The following is a 27,169-nucleotide window of genomic DNA, read 5'->3' on the forward strand; positions in this document are numbered from 1 at the left end:
TCTTGTGTGTCGGGTGTGTGTAGCTGTGTGGCAGGGGAGTAGGTGGTGGTTGTGTGTGGCAGGCGATTGTGTAGCTATGGTCAGTGAGTAGGTATTGGTTGTGTGTAGTGTGGGGTTGTGTGTCTGTGTCCTGGAGGAGTAGGAAGTTTTTGTGTGTGGGTGGAGTGAGAGTTGTGAAATTGTGTGTGTTTGGAGGAGAAGACAAGTGTGCAGATGTGTGTGTGTAAGAGGTTTTGTAATTTGTGTGCATGCAGGGAGAAGGGTGTATAATTGTGTGTGCTTGTATAAGTGGTTTTGTGTGTGTGTGTAGGGGAAGATTGTGTAACAGTGTGGGTGGGAAGATGGTTGTGTGTGTGTGTACACATAAGTGAAAGATTGTGTAACAGTGTGGGCGGGAAGGTGATTGTGTGTGTGTGTGTGTGTGTGTAAAACTGTGTGTGGATGGCAGCATGGTCAGTCTTTGTGGAGCTTTCAGCACGGCCCAGCAATCTGAGCACCGGCCTGCGAGCCAGGAATAACCCATTCTGCCACTGCCTCCCTCTGTGGCCTTGGTCCAGTCACTTAGGGCTCAGTGATTCCCTGCCCCTGGCGGGCACAGTGGGGCGGATACAATGGGCATGTGCCCTGTGCCAGGTCCCAGTGCAGTCCCAGTGCTTGGGCTGCCCTGAGGGCAGGGCGGGTATGAGACCGAACTGGACTGGAGAGAGGATTGACGAGAACATAAGAAGGGCCAGACTGGGTCAGAGCAAAGGCCCATCTAGCCCAGTCTCCTGTCTTCCGACAGTGGCCAGGGCCAGGTGCCCCGGAGGGAATGAACAGACCAGGGCAATTAGCGAGTGATCCATCACATCGTCCTGGCGCAGCTTTTGGGCTGGGGCAGGTGGAGAGACAGCAGCACCTTCTCCAGCTTTAATTTCTACGGCTGGAGGAAAGCGTTGTGAGAGACCCCGCGTGTGTCTGCGTGTGTGTCACTGTGTGGATGTGAGGGGACGCGTGTTATGCATTTTATTTCCCTAGGACGTTCTCTCTGCCACAACAGGGCCTTAAAGACGCCGTCTCTTATACACACCCCCTACTCTGGCCCCACATCTCATCTGCCCACCTGGGTTGGCTATTGTCCGCTCACTCGCAAACGCCAGCTGCACGCATTGGTTTGTTAGTGCGGGGTTGCACATGAGCACTGGGTTGCTCCCGTGTGGCGGGTTGACAGCATTTATCAGATTTTAATCGTCAAAAGTTGATATTTCGCTGAGCTGGTTTATAGGGAGGGGGAGGGGACATTGGGGACATTGTTTCCATTTTTTCCCCTTAAAAAAAGTCAAAGTGGGCAATGTTGCTGGCGTTCTGACGTTCAAACTGTGGGACTGGTTCACAGCAATCGCTTGTTCTGCACACTTGGAAAGCAAGGAGGAAAAGGCAGGGGGGCATCATGACATCACTTTTATTAACCATCAGAAACCACGTTGTTCATTAAAGTTTTACATACAGTACTTATTTTTTTCTTTTTCAAATTGTACAAGTTACGATAAATTTCCAGGATTTATCTCTGGTGTTCGAGACTGTTAGAACTTTGTGTGTGTGTGAGAGACAGAGAGAGAGGGCGGTAGGGTTACAGGGTTATTTCCTGAATGGTTGGGGTTGCAGATTTCAGATTTGATGGTGATTCTTTGACTTGTTAAAGCAGACGTCTGAACATTTCTGGAGGGGATGCTAGCGACTTTGGAAGGATCTCTGTGTGCAGCAAGGAATAAGCAGCAGTGCCAGCTGAGGGTCAGGATATGAGCCCGGTAAAAATAGAAATTATCCTCTCCCTCCAGCCAAGAGTTTTAGGAAAAATATTTGCCATTTTGTTCCAGGTCCGTTAGTGGCTTTCCTCCCCCAGTATATTACTTTCTGCAAAATCGTCTCCAAAGTATGGATGATTTGTTGGTAGGGTTTTGGGGGGTTGGTTCGTTTGGTTTTTTTACATCCGAACTTGTGACATTTCAAATGCTCACAAAGCCTAATTTTGTCACATTTTGGAATTTCAAAAGTTTGGAGGCTCTCTTGCAAGAAAACCGGCCCCTGTTTGGGGTGAAAGTTGGCCCTTTCTTCCTCGAAATTTACAAGGACAAAAAACAGCTCTCAAAGTGCAATGTGTTGGTCACCAGATCGGACCATTTCCCCCAAATTAGAACAAGACACGAGAAACCTTGCAAAGTTGTCAAACGTCCTCATGAATATTTCCCAGGCCCTTATTCAGGGTTTGGAACAAAGGGCCTGCTGTATTGGAGACGACTGTCCAGTCCGGGATCTTGTCTCAGACAGGGGCCAGCACCAGAGAAATGTGTATGAAACCTGCAGCAGGCAGATATGGGATAATCTGCCCAAAAGAGAAGGTTCTGCTTTCCAATGCCCCTCTGTGAGAGGATCCTGGCCCTAAAGCACGAGGATTCTATTTCTGCCAAGTTTGGGGCCTCCAGGCAAATATGAAATTCTTCGTATTTTAATTACAGGATCCGTGCACAAATTTTGCCACACGCGGCTGTGTCAAAATTCAAAAGGTCGGAAATACTCCTCGCCAGGAATAAACCATGAAATGCACTTGAACATTAAAAGGAAACCGTTTGCTAGCATAAGGCCCCGATTCTAGGTGTTGGTTTTCCAGACAAACAGATTGCAAACAGAGCTGGAGGGAAAATGAAAAAGAAAAAAAAATTGCAAAAAAGTGTTTTGGGGGGCGTGTCTCGTTTTTTCCTGTCGAAACACCATATGTCAACCAAAAACGTAATGAAAAATGCTGAGCTTTGCAAACCTGGCCCCAGCACCAGAGCTTGTAGAAAAACATAGGAGGCAAAGGGTGCAAATGCTGCTGTGATTTTTTGTTGCTGCAAGTCAACCAAAAAGTCCAGTGAAAAGTCAGATTTGGGGAACTGTAAACCAGCAATAGTAACAAACCCTGATAAGAATAGAGAAATGTGGTCTAAGCAAAGGACCGGGGCCCAAATCCTCAAAGGGCGTTAGGTGCACCTTTGAGGTTCTGGGGCTGGGACAGAGAAGCTCCTTATTCTGGGCTCTGCCAATAATGTCTATGACTTTGGGCAACTCACAGGCCCCTCACTGTGCCTCTGTTTCCCCATATGTGAAAAAGTGATAGTGATACTTTGCTACCTCCCAAAAGTGCCAATTCGCTAATATTTGCAAAGTGCTCAGACAGTGACATGCACGATAAATATTATTTCATAGATATTGATTTTTTTAAAAAATGAGTGAAACCTTCTTTATAAAAACATTTATTTTAAATATTTCCCTTCAAAATAGGGGGAGGAGTTTAACACACCGGCTAAGGGTAAGAGACTGGTCCATATAGAGGAAAACAAGTTACTCCTGGGAGCAGCGGTGGAGCTGGTCACGGAGTTAAAGCAGTAGAGATCTGTGCTTTTAGTGCCTGATTCAGCAAAGCACTAAATCACATGCTTAACTTTAAGCATGTGCATAAGTACCCTTCCTGAACTGGGGCCTGGGGTTTGAAAGACGAATGGTTGACCCCACTAATGACCCTATAGGGGTTTACAAACAGCAGTTAACGGGCATGGGTAGGAAAGAATTTAGGCCAGAGATTCCTTATACCAAAAGCACCACAGAACCCTTGGCATGAACTGTACAGGGCTTTGCTTTTACCTAGAGCAGGTGGGGAAAACGCCAATCAGTTGCGGCCAGCCAAGTAACTGAGTTGTAAATATTTTCTATGAACCATTTCTGGGTTTTGACAAAAAAAATGGAACCAAAAGCTGAGGGAGCGTGGATTGAAATAATTGGTTTCTGGTAAAACTGTTCTGTTGTTGAAAAGCCAAAATTTTTTACTGCACTTTTGTTGCAGGAAAACCAGGACCCATGCGAAAATTTTCCATGAAAACAGGCCCTTTGGTGGGAAAGCCAGTTTTGCAAAAGGTATTTCGACCAGTGCTGCATTGATTACCTCTCCAGGAAGCCCTTCGGGTTTTGATTTTTACGCCCCAGGATGAGAAATTACCTTTCCACCACGTGGGGGATTTAAACCTGTAGCTTTACAGTTACAACCTAGAGTCTAGCCTAGGTTCACCCACTAAGTGACACAGGAAGGTGTCTCCACTCTCCAGTGCTTATTCCCCACCTGATTCCTGAGGGGCAGCATTTCTGGCACAGTGGACACGGCACAATACTATGAAATGGCAAGTTTGCTACCCACCCACGCCCCCCACCCCATGCTGGGCCCGTGGCAGCTGCTGTGCGGTAACTCAGAAGTGCCCTCGCTGTCCCAGCCCAAACACTGTAACAAACCCTGAAAGTGCCGGGGCCCCATTCTGCTAAACACAGAGAGTGGAGCAGGGGAAGGGGGATGCAGATAGAGGGTGGGGAGGGGATGAGGAAGGGGGAGCAAATGAAGATAAAAAGAGGTGATGGAGAGAGGGAACAGGATAGCTGGGAAGGGACAAGGGGATCAAATCAGACAGAGCCCATGTTAGTGTGTAGCTCAAGGGGCTCCTCCCATCCCAATTGCCACAGGGTGTCATCAATCTTGGTACTGAGGATATCACCTCAGCCCCCATTGCAACCTGTGTCACCGCCCCGCCCCGCCATGACCTCTCTCTCCCACCCAGCGGGCAGCAGCCCTCCATGCACAATCACTGACGGGATCGCAGGGGAAAGCCACCCACCCCCAAACATCCAGGGCAGATCCTGTCCATGGTGACAGTGGCGTCACTTCCCCGAAACCAACAAGGCATTTGCAGCTGGGATCTCAGTGGGCACTGGGCAGGGTGCCAGGCGGGTGAGGTCAACTGGCACCTTGCTAAGGATTCCCTGGGTAGAATGCAGGCGTGTGGGTATCATCCGTCCCTCTAAGGGTTAATCTTTGCACACCCCTGCCACACACCCCCATCGGCTCCCACGACTCGGCATATATTGCACAAGGCTCCGTCTGGGTGAGCGAGTCGACCTGGGTGTCATGAGATAAAGTGGCATGGGCTCCGCCCAGCGGGCTACGCAGTGGGATGTATAACTCTGCTCCCTCCTCATCACCCCAATGCAGGGGCACCCTGAGGACTAGCAGGAGTGCTGGGTTTGGGTGCTGTGGAAGGGGGGTGGCTGGGTCCGACCAGGCCAAAATAGCAACAGATCTGGCTCGATCCATTCCTGCTTCCCAAAGCCGGGCCTTTAATGCGGGAGTGGGACAAAGGAGGCGCTCGACTATGCTCCTAAAGGTCACGGGTTCGAGTCACACCTCTGGAGTTCACCCAGCTGCGCAATGGCTGCCCGATCACACAGGGGAGAGCCACCAAAGGTGGCTTGCCCGCTGGCCACACCATGCCCTTGCGTCCCGCTGGCTGTGAAACTGACGTGCCTGAACTGTGTCAGCCCCGCCAGCCATCGGCTCCGGGGGCCTTGACTTTGACAAAGGCGGAGCGGCTGGTTGATTTCGCTTGCCAGATACCCGAGAATGGGCTGGATTAGCAGGCTCTGGCCTCAGCCCCTGTGCTGCTGGCAGCGCAAATGCAGGCCCCGCCTACGGCCCTGATCCTGTGAGGTGCTGACCAAACAACGCTGCTGAGGATGGCAGATTTCGAAGGGGTGCAAAGCCGTGCTCCTTCCCAAGAATCTTCTGTGCTTCAGCCCTCCGCAAAGCCAGGTTTGCTGGCTGGAGGCAGCCGGGGGACCCTCCTGGCCCCAAACCCATCTGCAACCTCATGGCAAAAGAGCCTTCGCCGGGACACTCAGCAACTTCCTGCTGAGCTCTGAGCCTGAGAGGTGGTGGGACGTGGGAGAGAGGGATGAGGCGGGGGGACCCCTTAGAGATAGCAAGGCCAGGCCAGGCCAAATGCCATGCCGAGCAGCAGACAGCAATCCAAGCACAATACGCCACCGGCCAAAGCCTGGCCTCATGGAAGCCATTGGTCTCAATGGGGGAGCTCAGGGTGGGTAAAATTGTCAGGATCGGGCCCTAGTTTACAATGGTGGGGGTGGCATCTGTGACTTGTCAATGGCCAGTTGAAGGCCGATGGGGCCCAACCCTGCCATCAAAGCCACAGATGCCAAGGCCAGATGGGACCATGGGACCATCTAGTCTGACCTCCTGCATAGCCCAGGCTGGAGACCTGCCCCGAAATAATCCCTAGAGCCGAGCCGTTAGGAAAACATCCCACCTTGATTTAAAACTTGTCAGTGCTGGAGAATCCACCATGGCCCTTGGCAAATTGTTCCAATGGTTAATTCCCCTCCATTACAAAATTTACACCTTATTCCAATCTGAATTTGTCTAGCTTCAACTCCTGGCCACTGGATCCTGTGAGATCTTCCTCTGCTGGACTGAAGAGCCCATTATTAAATATTTGTTCCCCACGTAGGTACTAAAAGATGGTCATCAAGTCACCCCTGAGCCTTCTCTTGGTTAAGCTAAATAGACTGAGCTCCTTGAGTCTGTCGCAACAAGGCAGTTTTCTAATCCTTTCATCATTCTCATGGCTCTTCTCTGAACCCTCTCCAATTTATCCACATCCTTCTTGAATTGTGGGCACCAGAACTGGGCCCAGAATCCCAGCCACAGTCACACCAGTGCCAGATAAAGAGGTAAAATCACCTCTCTGCTCCCACTCGAGATTCCTCTGGTTATACACCCCAGGACCCCATTAGCTCTTTTGGCCCCACTGGGAATTCGTGTTCAGCTGATTAGCCACCACAAGCCCCCAAATCTCTTTTAGAGCCGGTGGGACTTCAGCCGCTTGAATGGATCAGGACCTAGGTTTGCAAGGGAGCCAAGAGGGCAGGAGGAAATCCTGAAGCCCTTCCAAGTCGACTTGCATGAGGAAGCCTGTTGACATCCAAAAGGCTGCTTGCAGGAGCAGACGTGTGGATGCCAGGATCAGGCCCTCCGTCTGTGCCCAATTCTGAGAGGTACTGATGCTGAGCGCCCACAACCCCATTGATGCTGCAGGAAGCTGCAAGTGCTAGGCAGGTGCTCAGCAGCCCAGCCCAGCTCCCACTGGTGTCGATGGAAGTTTGGCCCAAGTCAGGACTGCAGGATTGGGCCCATTGCTAATAATGCACTTGTGCTCTCACAGCCATTCTTCCCTCCTACACAGCCCACACATCCCGGATTCACCTGCTTTCTGCCTGTTTATGTATCTATTTCCCTATTCCCAGGACACGGCTGGACAGACGGACAGGAGTCCTGGCCAGCCTCGACTCCAATCAGTCATGCCCATCAGCAGGACATCACACACCCCTGGGTGCCTGTGGCAAAGCGGTAGAAGTCGCTTATTGCACCAGTTGCCTCGGCAAGGAGACAAGGTGGGAGCAAGGCCATGGTGGGGGGTTAAATTAGAAATGGGAGGAGGGAAACAGGGTGGCTTTGGCTCTGCCCAGGGTTCACTGGGCCTCACAGAACCAGATCAAGGGTGGTTTGAATCTGCGTTTTGTCTGATCTGAACTACCACTGCCGGGGAGTCAGGAGAAACGCTTCTGAGTCTGCAGAAAGAACAGGAGAACTTGTGGCACCTGTGCTCAGAAATGGGCCAGAACCAAAGTGCCACATTCCAATAAGCCTCAGGGGGCTTTTGAAACCCTTTCGTAAAGGCCTGCGCCCCATGCCCGCTCAATTGAGGGCTGAACCAAAACCTGGGTCTGAATTTGAGAGGGTTCAAAAGCTGGATCTGGATCCCAATTTTATCTCTTGATCCCACCTGTAACTTCCAGTTACCGGGGTACTTTTCCACCAATTTCTCTTCTCTCTGAAAACCCTTTACTCAGTCGTCACAGTAACCCCACGCAAGCTAGAACTGAGAGGGGTGAGACAGGGAAAAGAGTCCGAGTTTTGCTTTTCAGTTTGGTTGCTTCGTGCATTTGATACCAATTTCTGTACAGTCGTTTTCAGGCTGTCCCTCTCCAGGCACTTAGTCAGTTGCGCCTGTTGTTTGCCTCCCTCTTTCACAGGTTTCCAAAACGAGAACAGGAGACTGAAATGGCCAGGGGCACATGGGGTCAATGTCGGGCCTGAAACGATGTTGAACGAGAAACGCTCGACCCTGTTCAACCCAAGCCTTGCTGCGGAGGAACCTGGCTTTCTGTCCCTGCAGGGAGTCCCATGGGAAATGCCCATTTTCAATGGTTTGAGCGTTTCGTTGACCCCCCCCCCCCCCCCATAACTAAAAAGGCTAGCTTTCTGCACCCAAAACCATTGTCAGCCAAAACCTGGAACGTTTTCATCTGGGTCAAAAATGTTCATGGGTAGAGGGAGGAAAATTCCCAAGTTGCTTTGAACTCGGGTTGTTTGGAACTGACAAACTTTCCACAGGTGAAAAGAACAGGAGGACTTGTGGCACCTTAGAGACTTAGAGACTAAGGTGCCACACGTTCTCCTTTTCCTTTTGCGGATACAGACTAACACGGCTGCTCCTCGGACACCTTTCCACAGGTGGCATCTCACTAAGGCAAGGACCAGCCTCAATCTTCTGACACCATCTGAGTGATCTTAAGGGTCAGAAAAGGTCTTGCTAAAGGCTTAGGTCCAGATATTCCAAGGTATTTAGGTGCCTAACTCCCATTGGCACCAAAATACCTTTGACGGTCTGGGCCTTAATGACTCACCCGCATGCTGTCACTGTTGGTTGACATGGAAATGTTTGGGTCTTGGGCTCTTTTCCCATGTCCCTAGTAGAAAAGCCATAAAAACGTGAGTCACGTTAGTTAACATCCCTGCATAGCCGTGTTTTCTAGCAGCCACATTGTCCAGGCTGGCAGCCGTCCTGGGAGCCGTGTTTATTATCCTGCTTGGCAAGTGGGCATGGACATTGGGGTGTTGGTGTGATACATAAATCGGTGACTGTCCATAGATCGTTTGTTAAGCAGCTGCGTACAGTCTGTAGGGCTCCCCATTAATTTCCCATCTGGGCAAGCTGTCAGTGCGGTATATACCCTGTCAAAAGCCCACGGCCGCTGCTCCAAACACCAGACACCCCTTTTGGGGCTGGGGGGGACGCAATGATTTCGGTCAGGTCCATCCTTAAAGCTGCTGCTCTGGAACCTGTCTTTGCACCGCTGCAGAAGAGCTGCCAGAGGCCCCCAGGCCCGGCGTGTGCGCGGCGCCGGAGAAAGGTGAGAGGGGCTGGGATCCGGGCAAGGGGCTCTCTGAGTCCCACTCTTCTCTGTGCCAAAAGTGCTTGTGTGGGGGGGAGAGGGGGACTGAAAGCACCAACGCCAGCCTGTATGTACAGTCCTCATTATGCCTGAGGTGCCTGCTTCCTCTTTCAACCACACCCCCGCTACCTTGATGGGATTAACAAACCAAGGGAGGGTAGTGCTGACCCCATGTGCAACAGGGACAGATTAAGGCAAGATCAAAGAGACTAGATTCTGAGCCTCCCCCTCCTGCTAGGGGCTCCCCAAACTCCCCCAAGCCACCTAAACAAAGGAGCACAAAGTTCTTTACAGATGGGGAAACTGAGGCACAGAATGGGGACTTGCCCAGAGGCAGATCCAGGAATAGCACCCAGGAGCCCTGACTCCCGTGTCTCTGCTCTAACCACGAGATCACACTGCCTCTCTAATCAACACGCAGGAGCGGGGATCTGCTCTTCCCAAGTCACACCCCGCCCCTGAATATTGTAACATCACAACCCCCCATTATAAAATCCGGGATTGGCTTTAGCTGCCAGGCGCTTCCTGTCCCACTTGGCCTCCATCCAGGTCTGGCTCCACATCCAGGGTACTGGGTGATTTCTGGAGCCTGCAATCAAACAGATCAGACAGCGACCGCGCGGTCTCACTCTGTGGCGCTTTGCTCGGGTGCGAGGATCATTGGCAAACAAAGGCAGAATAAAACACATGGTGCCAGCAAAGCTTCCCCCGACCCTCACTCCCCACCCTGGCCCTGATGGCAAGAGACAGAGCATCTGTGGATAAATACTACCTGGCTGGCACCCTGAAGCGGGGCGCATTTGACCCCCGAGCAATCTGGGATGGGGCGGGGCCCACCAGCTGTGCATTCCCCTGCATCTCCCCGGGGAACCCCAGTGAGTTGGGCACGTCAGGCAGGGTGTATATGGGACACACAGTCACACGCAAGTCACCTGGGCATTTGTTCACCGGCCTTTGAGAGCCCACGGGCAAAAGACCAGCCCCAGGCGGGAGACACGGCGCGGGGGACGATTTTGACCCTGGGTTTTAGTTAAAGGCTCGGCTTCTTGCTGGGGATCGGACTGTCTCTCCTCTCCGGCCGCGTGTAAGGCTCAAAGGCAGAGGTCCCCAGCCCGTAGCCGCTGGGTAGCTCGTGCAGGCTTCCCAGGAGCGGGCCGCTGAAACAGAGCGCGGTGGCAGGGAGCCGGGGTGAGGAAGAGGAGGACGCTAGAGACGGGACCTGCAGGCGGAAAGCTCCCGTCCCCGGAGGGCTGTTTCCACTCCTGCTCAGCCCGGGCGAGGTGGTGCCGGAGGGAGCCCGGCTGGCTCCGTTCCCGGCAGGGCTCCCGATGGGATTCGAGTTCGGAGAGAGCAAGTTGGAAGGGGCCGGCACGGACAAAAGTCTCCCTTGTTCCAGGAGCCGGAGGATGTTACACGTGGCGAAGGATTCGGAGGTGGAGGACGAGCGTTTCTCAGAGTCCCTGCTCTGGTCCTTCTTCTGCTTGGTGCGCCGGTTCTGGAACCAGACTTTCACCTGGGCGGGGGGTCGGGGGGGGGGGTGGGAGGCGGACAGAGTGCAGCCGAAGCGGAAAAGAGAGCCAAACAGGGTGATGGAGGCAAGGGGGGAGAGGCGGGATGGGGAGAGAGCACGCAACGGGAAGCAGGGAAAGAAGAAAAAGCAAGAAAGGCAGAAGGAAGAGAGGGAAGGAGGGAAAGAAAAGGAGGGAATGGGAAAGGAGAGAGAGAAAGACACAGCCACAATGTGTTAAACATCCTAGAGCAAATGGATTCACCCACCCAGTCACCTTCCCAGGAGCCAGAGCGACAATGGGGTGCCTCCAGCCACCAGGGGACAGCGAAATCTGGAGCGACAGACCCTCCCTGGCAAACGCTGTGTCCCTTCCGGGGAGAAGATGCCCTTGCTACATGGAGCCCATGGCTCAAGGGAGGGACGTAGCAGATGGAGGGATAAATGGATACAGCAGATGTGCTCTCCCCAGGCTGCGTTTGGGCTGCCCATTGGGCTGTGTCCATCGTCCCTTTAGACCCAAGCTCTCTGGGGGAGGGATCCCATGAACCACTCCGCACATTTACCCAGAGTGCAATGCAATGGCCTGATAGAAAGAGCGAGAGAGAGCGATGGGGCCAAACCAGACCTCGGTGTAGCCCCAAGCTCTGGTGGATCTGCTTCCAGATCTGGAACCGACCCCTGTAGCTGACCATGTGCCCTGTCACAGGCCATGCCAAGGGACGTGGCAGATTCTCCATCAGGGACTGTCCAAATCAAGATTGTCGTCTCTTTCTAAGACACACTCTACCTCGACCACAAGATATGGGCTTGAGGAAGGAATCTGGGTGTGGCATTCACTGGCCTGTGTTCAGCAGGTCATAACAGCATCTGCTGACCTTAAAATCTATGAACCAGATCCCCGGTTTGGACTTGGCTGGACTCTGGGGACGTGGAAGCTCTCAGCACATCACCTCCTCTCACTGAAATAAGGAGCGGGGCTGAGTTAAGGCTCAGTGGGCTCCAGATACACCAAAAACACAGGCTCTTCCTCCAACCCCTGGATGACACTTGCCCTTGGAAATCCCAAGTCTCTATTTTCCCTCCCAAACCAGGCAGCCCAGCCACCCCAGAATAACCAGCACCTCCTGCCGCTCTGCTTCTGACCTGTGGCCTCGGCCTGCTCTGAGCTCCCCGCCTAGATACCAAAGGGCCAAGGACCCACTTGACTGTGCCCCTGAAAGAGAAGCGCGACAGAGCGAGAGGGGGGTACTGAGATGCCAGGAAGAGAGATGAGATGGAAAGCCAGACAGATAAGGGAGGGGTCTGTATAGGGAGATAGATGAGATGGAAGAGGCAGGGGTATGTGTGGGGACAGACGGATGGATGGACGGACGGACGGATGGATGGATGGACAGTCAAACTGTAGACCTCAACTGGGTGTTTAAATTCTAGCACTGAGAGCAGTGAGCGTCTCACTCACCCATGTCATTGAGGAATCGCGCCAGCAGGACTGGCAGTGACTCGCGTCCTCATAACCTCAGCCCACACGCACCCATTGACACCACAGACCTGCTGCGCTGAGCTGCCGGACCACGGGCAAGGAGCCGGTCTTGGACCCTCCCCCAAGATAATAGCGAGGCAAGTGGCTTAGCAGGCTTAGAGAAAGGCTGGGAGATTTATACAGCAGGAATAACATCTGCAGTGACACCTGCTAAGACAGGGGCTCCAGATCCTCATGCTCCTGGGCACCAGACCAGCTGGGGTCAGGAGGGAAAACCCTCTCCCATGATATAGCACAGTCTGATGCATGCTGGGGCCTGTAACTTCTATCAAAGCAACATGCATTGGCCACTGTTAGGCAAATCCTGTATACGATACCCTCTGGGCTGAACGGCGCCAGGCTGTGGACAGAGGCTATAACTGCTGGGACAGGACCTCATGAACCTCACTGTGGAGGTCCAAAGCTCACCTGAAGGGCCAGCAGGTGGGTCAAGGGCACCCACCTGCTGCCCCTCCTTAGGACCGCCTAATGGCCAGTTTGGAGCTGCACTGAGATCTCTGGGAGAAAAGCGTCTCCTTCTGGCACCAGAGGCACAATCCCTGGGATCAGCGAGGGGCTAGGGGGGTGGAGAGGGCACGGCAACCTGGGGAGGGGGAAATTCCCCTCGATTCATTGGGATCGGCCCTGGTTCCTGAGTGCCCTTGCCCACAAAGCAAGAGCTTCTTGGAGAATTTCCTTCTCGGGGCTGGGCAGGACCCTCCCCATTTCTAAGCAGCACTGGGGATAAACGGGGGTGGAAACGGGGGGCTCAGGAGACAAACTGAATAGGCCCCAGATACTGAGCCCCTTCTGGCCCCCCAGGCTTGGTTCCTCTGAGTCGGGGCAAGGAGATACTTTGGTTGGGCTGTGGGGGAGGGCGCATCATGCCCCACACTCTGTCCTTCCTGGGGATAACTAGTGGGTTTCATTTCCCAGGGCTCTCAATCCTGCCCCTCTCGCCAGCGTGAAACCCACAGGGAGCCCAGTCCTGCAAGTTGCTGAGTGTCCGATACACTCCTGTTGAATTCAGTGGGAGCCCAGCACCGCTTGGGGCTGGACAAATTTACAGATAAGGAAGCAAGGGGGTAATTAAAGATCTAAGCAGCTCATTCCTCGCGCCTGGCGATTTACATTCGCTGCTCCCATTAATAGCAGGGTGAGTGGATTTAGATCGAAGAAGTGATTTAAATCACCCATTTTAACCGTGATTTAAAGCAGCAAGCAGGAAACCTTTGTTTCTATTGAGCTTTGCATTTGTGCTTTTTAGTTATTTTCCTAAAACCAGGTTTATTCATTGGTTGGCAACCATTAAAACACGACGATTTTAATGAAATAGAGCTTTTACACTGAACGTGGTGCTTCTTTTTTGCAAACCAGGAGGATACCCCATATCTCGCTATATTTATTTAAGCAGTTATATAACTTAACTTACATGGACTTAGAGTCCTTTTTTTTTAAAAAAAAACAACCTGTTTTTATCCACCCTGATTAATAGGCCAGAGGCAGGGCATGGCCGGGGCTCACAGTAGAGTATGTGGTGGAAGGGAGGTGGTTTCTTTCCAAGCCATGTGTCTGGCTCAGTCATCTCTTTTCCTTCTGTTAGGAGGCAGATTCAGAGGCATGTATCTACATAAGAAGGGCCAGACTGGGTCAGACCAAAGGTCCATCTAGCCCAGAATCCTGTCTCCCGACAGTGGACAGTGCCAGGTGCCCCACAGGGAATGAACAGAACAGGGAATCATCAAGTGATCCATCCCCTGTCACCCATTCCCAGCTTCTGGCAAACAGAGGCTAGGGACACCACCCCTGCCCAGCCTGGTTATCTGTTCTTTGAACTGGCTAGATGGTGGTTGATGTCCCCTCTACCAAAGAGGGGAAAAAGCCCTGTAGACAACAGGACGGAAAGGGATGCAACCAGAAGCTGGGGTGCTCAAGCTTGCACCAAATGTCACTCTTTAAAAAGGTCTTGTACATTTCAGTGTATAAATACAAAGTTTCCGTGCTCTTTTCTCTGGTAGGGCCAGCATGGCTCACATAACCCCACAGTAACAAAAGGGCTTGGCTGAGCTAACCCTTCAGTAACAAAGCAACAGCCTTCCATGTGTTCTTATCCTGGATAACCTTCCAGTAGCACACTGGGTGTGTCTACCCTGCAGCCGCGGGCGAGCTTCCCAGCCCAGGTGGACAGACCCGTGCTAGCTGGCCTGGGGCTAGTGTCAGCACAAGGCTGGCTGTCCGAGTCCAAGCCTGCCTGATCCCCCGGGTCCATGGTCAGGTGGCTAGTCCATGCCACTGCCCGTGCCGCAATGTTTTAGCGCGAGAGTTGGGGCGGAGCTAGGGCTTGTCTGTCTCCCCAGATTGGGAGGCACGCTCCCCGCTGCAGTGTAGATCATCCCTCCTTCTGCCCATTGTTGTGTGTAAACCTTTCAGCCAGGACCCTGCAACCACCGGCTTGGTGTCACAAGGAAACCCGACCTAAGCTGTGCACTTCCCAAGCGGCGTCGCTGAGCTCACCCTACAATAACAAAGCGGCGCTCTTCAGCAAACTCTTCATCATGTGACTATTCCTGGTACAGTCCAGGAGCTCATGGGGTGTAACCACTCTGCAGCTGGGAGGGGCGAAGGCTCTGCCCAAGCAAAGCCCAGGTTTACTACCCAGGGCTGTGTGCAAACTTTGCCTTTGGGTTTTGCACTGAGCACTGCTCTGAGTTTTCAGTGCAAGGCACACTCTGTCAAGTTTCACCTCCTTTTGTGTCAAGCTACAAACGCCTCTTGGGTTTGATGCCAACCCCATCCGCTGGTTCCAGGTTTCCCTGCAAGGTTCACAAACCTCAGAGAATCCCTTACTGAACTGGGGTCTGAGGTTTGAGGTTGCCAACATGGGAAACCGAGGCACAGAGAGAGCCTAAGGCCAGATTTGTAAAAGTACTAGGGCATTGCTGCACACAGCGTCACAACACCTAACTGATTTAAGAGCTTAAAGCTCATTTTTTAAAGTGATTTAAGCCCTTAGGAATCTAAATGGACTGATTGTCAATGAGATTTGAGCTCCTAAATCTCCTTTACAAATCTAAGCCTGAATGACTTACCAAGGAGGCTGTGGTAGAGGTAGGAATTGAACTCACACCTGCAAAGCTGCAGGCTAGCATGCTAACCACTGGCCTGCCCTTTCCCTATGCTCCTACTTTTGTGGTGTTCACCAAACCAGTTTCACTGTGATATAGGGCTTGTAAATCAGCTTGTTGTCAAGGACAATACAAAGGCAAATGCCCTGTTTGTCTAGCTAAGGGGAAGCTCCGTACTGGGCACAGAAGGATCGGCGTCCTATCACTGTAAAGTCCGGAGAGGCCAAGGTGTATACACAGCATAGAGATACCTGTGAAGTCCTCTGGGCCAGGGATTTGTAACACTATAAATAGATTCTTGATGACATGAATGATGTGGGTCAATCAGATCTGAGAAGGATAGGAAGGCACTCCAGGAAAGGTTCACAAAGCCAGGGGAATGGGCAAGCCAGTAGCAGCTGAGATTCTGTATCGACAGGAGCAAAGCAATCCACACAGAACTGACCAGCTGTGTCGCTGGGTTCTAAATTAACCGGAACCCCCAAGGGGAAACACCTGGCTATCGTTGCAGACAGTTCAATGGAGACCTCTGAACAATGTACAAGGTGGCTAAAAAATAACTTGGGAACGATAGGATGGATTCAGAAGAAGATAGTGGGTAACAGCGTAGTTATTATAGTGTCAACAGTACTGTCAAAACGGCATGGGAAGAAGCTAAGGTTGCAGCAGGAGACCAAAGATGGAAGGCAGTGGGGAAGGGTCTATGCTCCATCTGGACAGAGAGACAGAAGAGAGAGAGGATGGTCAAAACTGTGATCAGTGGACAGACAACGCACAAGGAGGGCTCCCTTAGACAAGCAAGCGGTTTGCTATGAATAATTCACCCACCCCTCAAAATTAATAGGATATAAAAAGAACGAGCTATTTAGGGGCAGACTTACAAAAGAGATCCGGAGTCAGAACATCAAGCCCTCGGCACCCACAAGTGCGGTCAGGTTTTAAAAGTGCTCAGAGTCAGTACCCATCATGCACTGGGCCTGTTGACCTGGTTTGACAATCTGGCCACTTCTTTTGGTCCCGTTTTTTGATTAAAGGTTTTTTCACAGGAAACAATGCTGTCTCGTCAAAGCAGAAATGTTTCATGGGAAGATCTCGAAATTAACAACGTTTTTGATGGGAAGGTTTCTGAGGTTCAGGGTGAACTCTCTGGTCACCTCCAGAGAGAGAGAGAAAACTGAACCTTTTTGATCCCAACCCAAGACATTTTGACACAATTCTGTTTCGTGGAAACGTCTGAAAGGTTTCGGTTTCATTCCAGCGCAGAACAAAATCAAATCTCTAAACCTCGAAAGTTGTCATGAAACAGAGTCGTCATTCTCTGGGAACTCTAGTGCTAGGTGGGAGCCGTGATTTTTGAAAGCAAAGCCCCATGTGGATAAAAATAATACCTGGCATATGAGTTAGAGTAAAAACTTTACAGGATGTCAGCCCTCATGCCTCAGACAATGCCCCATCTTCTGAAGAGCTAGTGTTAGGGTTAGAGCTGGTAGAAAATTTCCATCAACATTTTTTTTGATATAATGGATATTTCTGTGGGAAAAAATGTCCATTTTTGTCAAAAATTTGCTGAAAACACCAAATAGACTTTTTTTCCCGATTTTTGGCTTCTGAAGATCAAAACTTTTCTGTTTTAACCCCCAAATGCTCCATTTTCAGTGGCAATGATTCTCAGCATTTTGGGTTTTTCAATGAAAACCTGCCAAATTTCAGAGATAATTTTTGACGGAAACAAACGTAACAATTGCTTTGGGTTTTGGTTTCATGGGACTTGGATGTTTTTCAAGAAGCTCGTCTCTCGGGATTATTGTGGGGAAGTTCTCTAGCCTCTGTTGTACAGGAGGTCAGACCCAATGACTCCAGTCTATGACTCCATGAATATTTCACAGGGGAAAAAATCATTTCCCAGTCAACTCTAGCTCGTAAGAAACTTCCCCCATCAGTATACGACTTCATAACTGTCAAGAATGAAAGGGCTTCATCTCAGCTGGCTGGTGCTGGTCAGTGCTGGAGGCAGATTACTGAACTAGATGGACCCCTGATCTGATCTGGTGCGGAAATGTCTATGTTCCAATCGAGCAGAACCCACTTCTGATCTCCTAGATTGCTCCGAGCCTTGAGCAGCCTCTATGGGCTTCAAATGAAACTTCCCAAATAAAGAACATCTGCCCCTCTCGGAATCAGCACTTCATCCCTCACCAAAGGCTCTCATTGCATCCCCAAACACAGCACATACACAGGTATGACACTTGTCCCTGACTTTATAATCTTTGTTCCATCAACATCAGCTCAGACTAGGCCCTACAGAACTCAGACCTTGCAATCCAGGCAACCACCCTGTAGCAATTCTTTAAAAAGGGATATTGTTCTGAATCAGCTATAACCCTCGAGCAAAAGCACATGGAAAATTCCAGCTCAGACTTTGCCATGCACAAGGTCTGGGCTGGTAAATGGTGCTTACATGCCAAGGTGATCGGAGATGCGGAAATAGATTTTTTCATACAAATATTTAAGTCGCGGCTACACACAGGTTTAGATCTGCAAGATATTGGGCAGAGAGCCGTGTGTGTGGAAGGCCTTGGATCCATGCGACGTGTGGATGGATGGTTCAGTAGAAGAGGAAGGATGGTCCATTGGTTAGGATACTAGTTTGGCTCTTGGGAGACCTAGTTGAATTCCCAGCTCCACCGTAGACTTTCTGCATGACCTTGGGCAAGTCACTTAGTCTCAGTTTTCTCCTCTGTACAATGGGGATAATTGCTCTGTGCGGCTGCAGTGAGGATCAGTACATTAAAGAGTGGGAGCTGCTCAGATACGATGATAAGGGGGCCAGATAAGTTTAGATACACTGCTTCAGGAATCTAATTTCTCCTGAACCCGTGGATAACTACAGAGCCAGCGGAATTCACAGTGAGCTCTACGTGACTTTGCACAGAGTAAACAGCTCGCTAACACCTGGCACTTTCTCTAAAAGAATCAGCTGTTCGGAAGAGGAATAAAAGGTTTTCTGAAAAGCGAATAATTCCAGTGCACTCTGTGCCGTTGAGATGAGAGAAACATTTGCCCAGCATCAGGTCAGATTTGTCATTAATGCTACTGAAAAGAAAAATTCTGTTTCCAAGGCATGTCTTGCCATTAAAGGTACATGCTTAAAAGACACAGAGATACAAATCTCCTTCTTGTTACGGGTTCAGAGGGGTGGATGGTGCGAAGCATTCATGGCAGAGCTGTAGCCGTTAAGGTAGGGACTGGAACATGGCACAGTGTTTTTCCAAGGAAGACGTAGCGCACCGTAGCTAAGGAAATGGTATGGAATTCAAAGGCAAAACTTGTTTCATAGTCAAGCTCTAAAATATCCATATAAAGACAACAAACTCTGACAATTGCTTTTAAAAATCGTACCTCTTTGGGGGAACTGGGCCAATAATTTTCTACAAAGTAAATGCACATAAACCACCTGGAAACCTGCTTACTTATGCAGTTAGTTAAAAAGATGTTTACTGGTGACTGCCAATGGAAAGTGTAGACATAGCCAGGAGAATTCTTGGATGTCAGAGAACACTTAGGATTTAGGGAAGAAGAACACGATTTTAAAGTCTGCATTCTGATCCCGGTTAAACTTCACCTAAGCATCTCTAGATTTGCACCCAAACAGACAAACCAGTAACTCTAACCCACCAAGAAAAAAATCCAGCAGGTGAAGTAAGAGTTGAATTTAGTAATACAGAGGAGAGCTACTGAAAAGGTAAAACCCATATATTGGTGTAATTCTACAGCTGCAGATGAAAAGCCAAATCAAGTCTGGATGTGCATTTCTCCATGCAATTTAAATAAAATATGCCTGTTATCTGAGGCAAGCCGTGGAAGCCGGGTCTGGTGCTTAAGGCACTGAATGGGGAATCGGGAGTGTTCAGCTGCCAGGTCTTCCACTTGGAAGTCAGCTCCCCATCTGTGAAACAGGGATTGTAGCTCCCTTTGCCTGTCATGTCTGCTGAGAATATATGCTCTGCGGGGTGGGAACTGCTCCTTGCTGAGTATCTATTAATATCTACCTGGGGAACAAATATGTAACAACGGGCTCTTCAATCTAGCAGAGAAAGGTCTGACATGATCCAATGGCTGGAAGCCGAAGCTGGACAAATTCAGACTGGATATAAAGGGGCACATTTTTAACAGTGAGAGTAATTAACCATTGGAACAATTTACCCAGGGCTGTGGCGGATTCTCCATCACTGGCAATTTTAAAATCAAGACAGGCTGTTTTTCGAAAAGCTCTGCACTAGGAATGAATTCGGGGCAGTTCTCCGGCCTGTGTTATACAGGAGGTCAGTCTAAATGATCACAGTGGTCCCTTCTGGCCTTGGCTTCTATGAATCTGTACAGGGCCTGGCACAGTGGGTCTCTGATCCCCCTTTCTGCTTCCAGGTGCTGCTGTAATACAAAAAATAATACTGATACCATCAGGTAAGATCTCAGAAGCAAAAGCGTTCCCAGTTCCCGCTGTGGGACGAGTGTTGTGGCATGAAAAGTTAGACAACTCGAGTTCCGAGTCAGGGGCCTGAGATAATGCCCCATTTGGCCATTCTGGCCATATCTGTAGCTGGGGTGACACAACTCCTTTGCCTTGCGGGGAGTTGGACTGATTTACCCCTGCTGAGGATCGGGCCCATCTAAGTTGGAGTGAATCCTATCCCATGCAAAGCACCAAGCTGGAGGAGACCCTACCTGTAGGCCCACACTCAGTGTGGTCATGGGCAACCTCTCCTCTGCTACCAGGCTGTTCTCCTGTAGCAAATTTCCAAAGGCACAGAGGGAAGTTAATTGCCCCCCTGACAATGACTTTCACTGAATACCGCCCCCCAGCTCTGTTCTATCGCCCTGTTCCTGAAGCCACTTGGGGGGAAGCACCGAGACAACACTGTCCCAGGGGTCGACAATACCTAGGTGTCACCCGTCTCCGTATTTTGCTCATTTCTGAGGCCAGGACCACTCTCACCCAGCTGTCTCAGGGCTTAGCCCCAGGGCTCCATGCGGGCTTGTACCACCCACTCTGAAGTTCCTGGGGCCACGGCCTCACTGCTCTGTGGCCCAAGCGAGCTGGATTAAAGCTAGCTCAGGTATGTCTGCTCAAGCTGCATGCATGCCCAGTGACCACAGTCTAGAACGACCTGCATTCTGGGTGGGAGCTGAGCGGAGCCAGCTCCATTGACGATCAAGAGGCGTGGTTGAAAGGTCTGCTCTGCAATTTGCAGAGATTTGCAAGGGATGACGAACTCTTTGACAAACCTCAACCCTAAACCAACGGACAGTCAATATGCTCCCCCAGGGGACGGCAGGGGGTTGACCCTGTCTGGCACTGGGCAGACCGATATCAGCAGACAAGCCGCGATTGTCGGCCTATCACTTTGAAAACCGTACGATTGCACTCGGCCCGTTGCATTGCCTACAGGTGCATCTCATGAAGGACATGGGTCCCTGGAGGTCGGCCACAGATGTCTGTCTGGGGATCCCTAAGCCAGGCAGGCAGGAACGAGCGAAAGGGAGACCATGGTCACTGTGTTCAACTCTCATAAGTTCGATCAGGAGAGGTATGTATGGGAGTGTTCAAATGCCAAAGCCACAGCTGGGGATAGGCGTGGCACAGGGGCATCCAGGCCATGCCCCCTTGGCGCCGGCTCCACCCATTTCCCCTGTTCCACTGACAGCAAGACAGGGCCCAATAGTCTCTATGCTGTCGGAGGGTCCCCTCACATGGAGTGATCCTCTCTGGTCCAGATGGGCTACCTCTACAGCCGGCTGCCAGGGACTTGACACAAAGCAGCTGCACTGCATCTGAGAGTCTGGCCCACGTGCAATAGAAATCAGGTAAAATCGTTCCCCATCCTCTCTAAGTGTTGCCATAAAACAACAATATAAATAAATAATAGTATGGGGAGACAGCATGGACACAGCAATAAACAGGGACTCAGGAAACCTGGGTTCTATTTCCAACTAAGCAACTGAGCAAGTGTAATAAGTAGATCAATATTAGCTGAAAGTGATACTGATTAATATGAATTCCATATACTGAGACCCGGTTTTGCATAGCTGAGAACACTGTGGGGGGAGGGGTCCAGAGGACTGGGAAAACAGCCAATGTGACAATATTTAAAAGGATAAATGGGGATGACTCTGCTAAATATAGGCCAGTTAGCCTGATATCGATCTCAGGCAGAAATGTGGAATGGCTGATATCGGACTCACATAAGAACGTAAGAACGGCCAGACTGGGTCAGACCAAGGGTCCATCTAGCCCAGTGTCCTGTCTTCCGACAGTGGCCAGTGCCAGGTGCCCCAGAGGGAATGAACAGAACAGGGAATCAGCAAGTGATCCATCCCCTGTCGCCCATTCCCAGATTCTGGCAAACAGAGGGTAGAGACACCATCCCTGCCCATCCTGGCTAAAAGCCATTGATGGATCTATCCTCCATGAACTTATCTAGTTCTTTTGTGAACCCTCACCCAATAAAGAATTAAAGGATGGTCACATCATTCATGCTAACCAACATGGTGTTATGGAAAATAGGTCTTGTCAAAAAACTTCATATTGTTCTTTGATAAGATCATAAGTTTGGTTGAGAAAAGTAACTGCGTGGACCTTATAGGCAGATTTCTGTAAGGGCCCCAATAATTTAGTTTAGTCCCAAATAATTAAAATATTAGCACTATGCACAATCAATGCCTCCAATATTAAATGCATTAAAAACCATCTAACTGATAGATCTCAAGAAGTAATTGTAACTGGGGAATATCATCCAGTGGGGACATTTCTACTGGGGCCCTACAGTAGATCAGTTAGCCCATTGTTATTCAATATCTTTAACAATGATCTGGAAAAAATATAAAATCATTGCTGGTAAAGTTTGCAAATGACACACAGATGAGTGAAGTGGAAAATAATGATGAGGACAGGTCACTTATACAGAGCAATCTGGATCACACAGTATGATGGGAACAAACAGCATCTATTTGAATATGGCCAAATGCAAGGTCACACATCTAACAGCAAATACTGTAGGTCACACTTACAGGATGGGGGACTCTATCCTGGACAGCAATGACTCTGAAAAGGTCATAGAGGTCATAGTAGATAATCAACTGAACATGAGCTCCCAATGCAGTGTTGTGATTAAGAAGGTTGACATGATCCTTGGATACATAAGCAAGGGAATATTGAGAAGGAGTAGGGAGGTGGTATTATCTATGTATATGGCCACTACTGGGTGTTGTGTTCAGTTCTGTTGTCCCCAATTCAAAAGGGACGCTGACCGGTTGCAAATGGTTCAGAAAAGAGCTACAAGAATGATTCGAGGTCTGGAAAACCTGCCTCACAGTGAGAGAGGTCAGAAGCTCAATCTATTTAGTGTATCCAAAGGTTAAGAGGTGACTTGACTACAGTCTACGGCACCAACTTGGGAAAGAAATTTCTGATTGTAGAGGGCTCTTTAACTTAGCAGACTAAGCCAGAATGAGACCCAAGGGCTGGAAGCTGAAGCTAGATAAATTGAAATTAGAAATAAGGTGCAGAGTTTTAACACTGGGGGTGATTAAGCACTGGAACCACGGACCTTGGAATATGGTGGAGTCTCCATCTCTTCAAGATTAGATATTTTGCTAAAAGGTACGCTCTAGCTCAGCCAGACTTATGGCCTGTGTTTGAGGCTTCTGTCAGGATTTATTAATTTCATTTTTCAGGATTTATTTTTAGCAATTTTTGAGTTTTATGTAGATGTCAGGGCTCTCTCTTTGTATATGCTGTACTAACTAATGCATATTATACACACTGCTCATTACAAAAGTATATACGCTAATGAGTAATCTCTTTATAACGTTCCCTTGTGCGTTTTAACATAGTACTCTTGCAAACAGCACTATATTAAAGCACACTAGGGAACCTCTAGTGTGCAGCAGCAGGGTCTACACAGACCAATTAATGAGCAGCACGTTAGTGTGCTTTAGAAATCACACCCCTGGAGTCTGCATTACCGCTCCATGTAGACAAGCCCTTAGATACCAAAACCATCTGAGGTTCTTTTCCGCTGCTTATTGGATAAACACCGGATTGTTATTTTATTTTATTTTATATTGGGGATGTTTTAATAGTGTTCATGGGTTAAACCCTAAAATCAGAAGCCCTACCCATGTTATACAGGAGGTCAGACTAGATAATTACAATGGTCCTTTATGGTCTTAAAATCTCTGGAACTCTGAAATACATGACCCTCATGCAGGTATTAACAAATGCGAGCAAAGGGCAAGAGATATTTTGCTCCAGTCTGGACTGAGTGCTTAGATAACAGACTCTTCACTCATTGTGGTACGTCATCGCTTCTGAAGAATACAGCCAATAAAAGAGCCAAGCAAGGGTCATGGAGATCCTAGACAGACCATGGCAAAGACAGGACTTGTTTGACTTTACTGCTAAGTTTGTTACTACTCTAATTTCATGGCGGTTTCAAAGTGAACAAATACAAGGATGTGGAATGGCAGCTGCCCACATCAAATCTCAGTATGTGGGAGGTTATATCACTCAGGTTCTGATCACCGACAAAGGACCTCAGCTCTGACGAGTGAGCTTTCAGGAATTTGCTAAAACTTAGCCATGTCAGTCGTCACCTCTTTGCCAAAATACTCACCGAGTAACTGGATGGCCCAGAAAGCCATTCAGACCAGGTGAGATCTCTTAATGCTAAACCTGGTGACCCACAGAAATATTCTAGTGGAAGGATTGGCTTCCCCAACAGAGATACGAATGAGCAGATAAACAAGCACTTTGCGTCCCACAAGAGTTATTCAAATCCACGCAAATCTAACTTACAAATGCAAGGGAAGAAGCATGGCCCAATGGATACAGCAGTGGATGGGGCGATGGGGAACCTGGTTCCCAGCTCTGAAACTGACCCACAGTGTGACCTTGAACGAGTTACTGTTGTGATAATTGAACCTACAAATTTACCATAACTGCGAGTTTAACTGTAAAAAGTGAGTGAAAGTTTATAAGCTGTCACAACCTATAACAACAAACGTTGATGGGAAAGGGTATGAAAAAGAGACAGAAAAGACTAAATCAGTCCCCCAAAAAAGGCCTCCTAACTGGTATAATTCAAGGACTGGGTCAAGATCATGCCTGGTAAACAAGAACAGTGTAGAACCAGAAACCAATGAACCAAAATGGGTGTGTTGGAAACTAGACCTAACCGGTGGACAAAATAACGAGGGGCCAGGCTATTCCACGCACCCCTCCCTTTGTGGGGTCCTTAAAGAAAGAGACTTTGAGGAGAAAAAATGGCTACTGGCAAGAGCTTCGCCATCATGGCTGCCACCCCCACCACCTCCTGGGACTCTGGGCCTTTCTCCTCCTGATCCTAAGACATGTCCTGACCAGGCCAGGCCAGGCCAGAGAGAGGGACCCAGATGACATCATCACCTCTACCAGCTCCAGCTGAAACCCAACCACCACCTGGGATGAAACGGGGTCCGACTTTAACAACAACAGCTCCAGCCTGTCTCAACTCACTTCTCTTTCCCCCCGAGAAAGACAGCAATCGCCATCTTTGGTGCCATCTAAGAGAGTATCAAAGAGGGGAAGTTTCCTTCTCAAAACTCTCTCCAGCTAACGGGAAAGGGAACAAGGAACTACTTTACATTTCAAAGGCTTTACCTGCTTCCCCTTCTTTTTCTGTGTCTTCAGTAAAAGGTTAAGGATTTTTAATGGTGCCGTGGTACTAAGCAGCCTAAAGTCTTTGTATGCCAAACCCCAGACCTTCTTTAAAACGAATATTGGACAGTGACTGGTTATGTTAACACCTTTAGCTGATATGTTCCACCTAAATTAACACAACTTCACTTCACCTCTGTTTCTTCTCCCACCCCCCTTCTAGCTGGACTCTGAGCTCTCTGCAGCAGAGACTCCATTTGTCTCGCACAATGGGGCAGCTGACCTCACAGTGGGGCCCTGACCTATGCCACCCCAATACAAATAACAAAATAGCAACCACCGGAAGAAAGGCAAGGGAGGTAACCATGTTTCCATGACAGACCTCGCCCACCTGAGGACCGATGATAACAGCCAGAAGCCAGCAAGACTTGGGACAGTCATCAAAATACCGAGGAGCACCTGAGACGTCCCAGTTACCTCTCGCTGCAGAATCCATCCCCCCTGCTCTTCTAGCCCTGCCATAATTTGTTTCCCCGCCCCCAACCCCCGTTGTGTTTTGTCATTAATTAGAACTGAGAGCTTCTCAGACCAAGGGTGGTTTTCCCTGGTGTCTCTGTGCAGCACCAATGGGGCCTTGAGCCCCAAGTGCTGGCCCCCAAACGACACCATGGTAACAATAACAGATGATGGGCAGCCTGGTGATGGCGGCAAGGGTAAAGATCAGGTGACTGATGATTCCCTGGTCTGTTCATTCTCTCTGGGGCACCTGGCCCTGGCCACTGTCGGAGGACAGGACTCTGGGCGAGATGGACCCTTGCTCTGCCCCAGCCTGGCTGTTATGTTCTTATGACGGCGACTGGCACCCCTCTGGCCCAAAATGAGATGCATTTTTTAATATTCTGCCCACTCTCAATAAAGAAGAAGAAGTCATAGTTATGGTCATTGAGAGCTAACAGCAATGGGCGGCTGGGGCCGGGAGTCCTGTTATTAGGGTTGTTAGGACTGGTTGAGGGAATGCGTTTGGGGGCACACTGCATTCCCCCTGACCGGGAGCCCCAGGCAGACTCCCAACTTCCTTCCCTTCGCCTCCCTACCTCGCCCCACCATCACCTGGGGACACAGCAGAGAGGGTCGCCTTCTGGGGAGCTTCGTTTGAATTTCGATGCCGTGGAGTTAAGTGGCTCCATTATATTTTACTGTTGCGGGGAAGGTGTGTTGGGGGGAGAATCGCTGTGAAAAGGGGCTTGTTGGAGTTAGCAGCTTAATTAGGCATCGTTGGAGAGGGGAAGTAAAGGCTGAATGGATAATTATTTCCCATTTTTACTGCCAGTGAAAAGCCCTTCCCTGCACTCCCCCATCCCCTGGTTCTGCTTCTAACAGATCTTTCCATTGATTGCTCTAGGGGGCAAGGGGGGAAATCAAATAAAAAATCAAGGGAAAGAGAGGGGCCAGGAGAGATCAGAAATTAAAACCGCAAGCGCCACCCATCACTACTTCTGAAGAGAAGCACGCAGGAGCGATGTAAATTGTGTTGGTCCCCAGCTCGAGAGAAAGGCAGTGCTAATGCCACATGCCCCTGTGCAGCATTTGCAGTAATAGGGATGTTCAGATTTCCAGTTACTGGCCTCTGAAAGCTTGTTTTTGTGAGATGTCGAATGGCTTGCTCAGAGAACCCAGCTGGGGGTTCGTCACTGGCTATTAGAAAGGAGCCACCTGCTGGAGTCTCATATTTAAAGCTATATCTCAAATAGATGAGGGAGGTTAAAACAACCCAAACTCATTGCTGGCTACTTTCATCAAAGCTCAGAGGCACCGGAAATGAGGGATATGCTTTGTCCTTTGAAAGGAGAGAATGAGAGCTCGGAGGTTCTGCTTACAGGGCACCTGTCCCTAGATCTAGAGGACACTTGATTTTATTATCGTTTATAAAATAGGAGCACCTCCAGTCCCCAGATAAAATCCAGACCCCTTGGTGGTGGCCACTGTGCATACACCTAGTGAGAGACAACCCCTGAGAGAAACAGACAAGGCAGAATTATTATCCCTCTTCTACTGACCAGGCACAGATACATTTAGAACCCAATTCAGAAAAAAAAATCACTTTTTATTATTGTAGCATTTAAGTCCCACTGAAGTTATTGGGACTGTCCTGAACTGAGACCTTAAGTAAC

General features: G+C 49.7%; 1 protein-coding gene across 1 annotated transcript in view; it reads right to left on the minus strand.

Moving 5' to 3' along the window:
• Window positions 1–1,423: 1,423 nt before the first annotated feature.
• The window catches only part of VAX2 (ventral anterior homeobox 2), a 58,492-nt gene continuing 32,746 nt past the window's right edge, over window positions 1,424–27,169 (minus strand). The window contains exon 3 of the mRNA XM_037896445.2: window positions 1,424–10,663. Within this exon, the coding sequence (XP_037752373.1) occupies window positions 10,181–10,663 (483 nt within the window). The 3' untranslated portion in view covers window positions 1,424–10,180. The remainder of the gene's footprint in view (window positions 10,664–27,169) is intronic.

This window comes from Chelonia mydas, chromosome 4, assembly GCF_015237465.2.
Source record: "Chelonia mydas isolate rCheMyd1 chromosome 4, rCheMyd1.pri.v2, whole genome shotgun sequence".
In the NCBI taxonomy this organism is placed as follows: Eukaryota; Metazoa; Chordata; order Testudines; family Cheloniidae; genus Chelonia; species Chelonia mydas.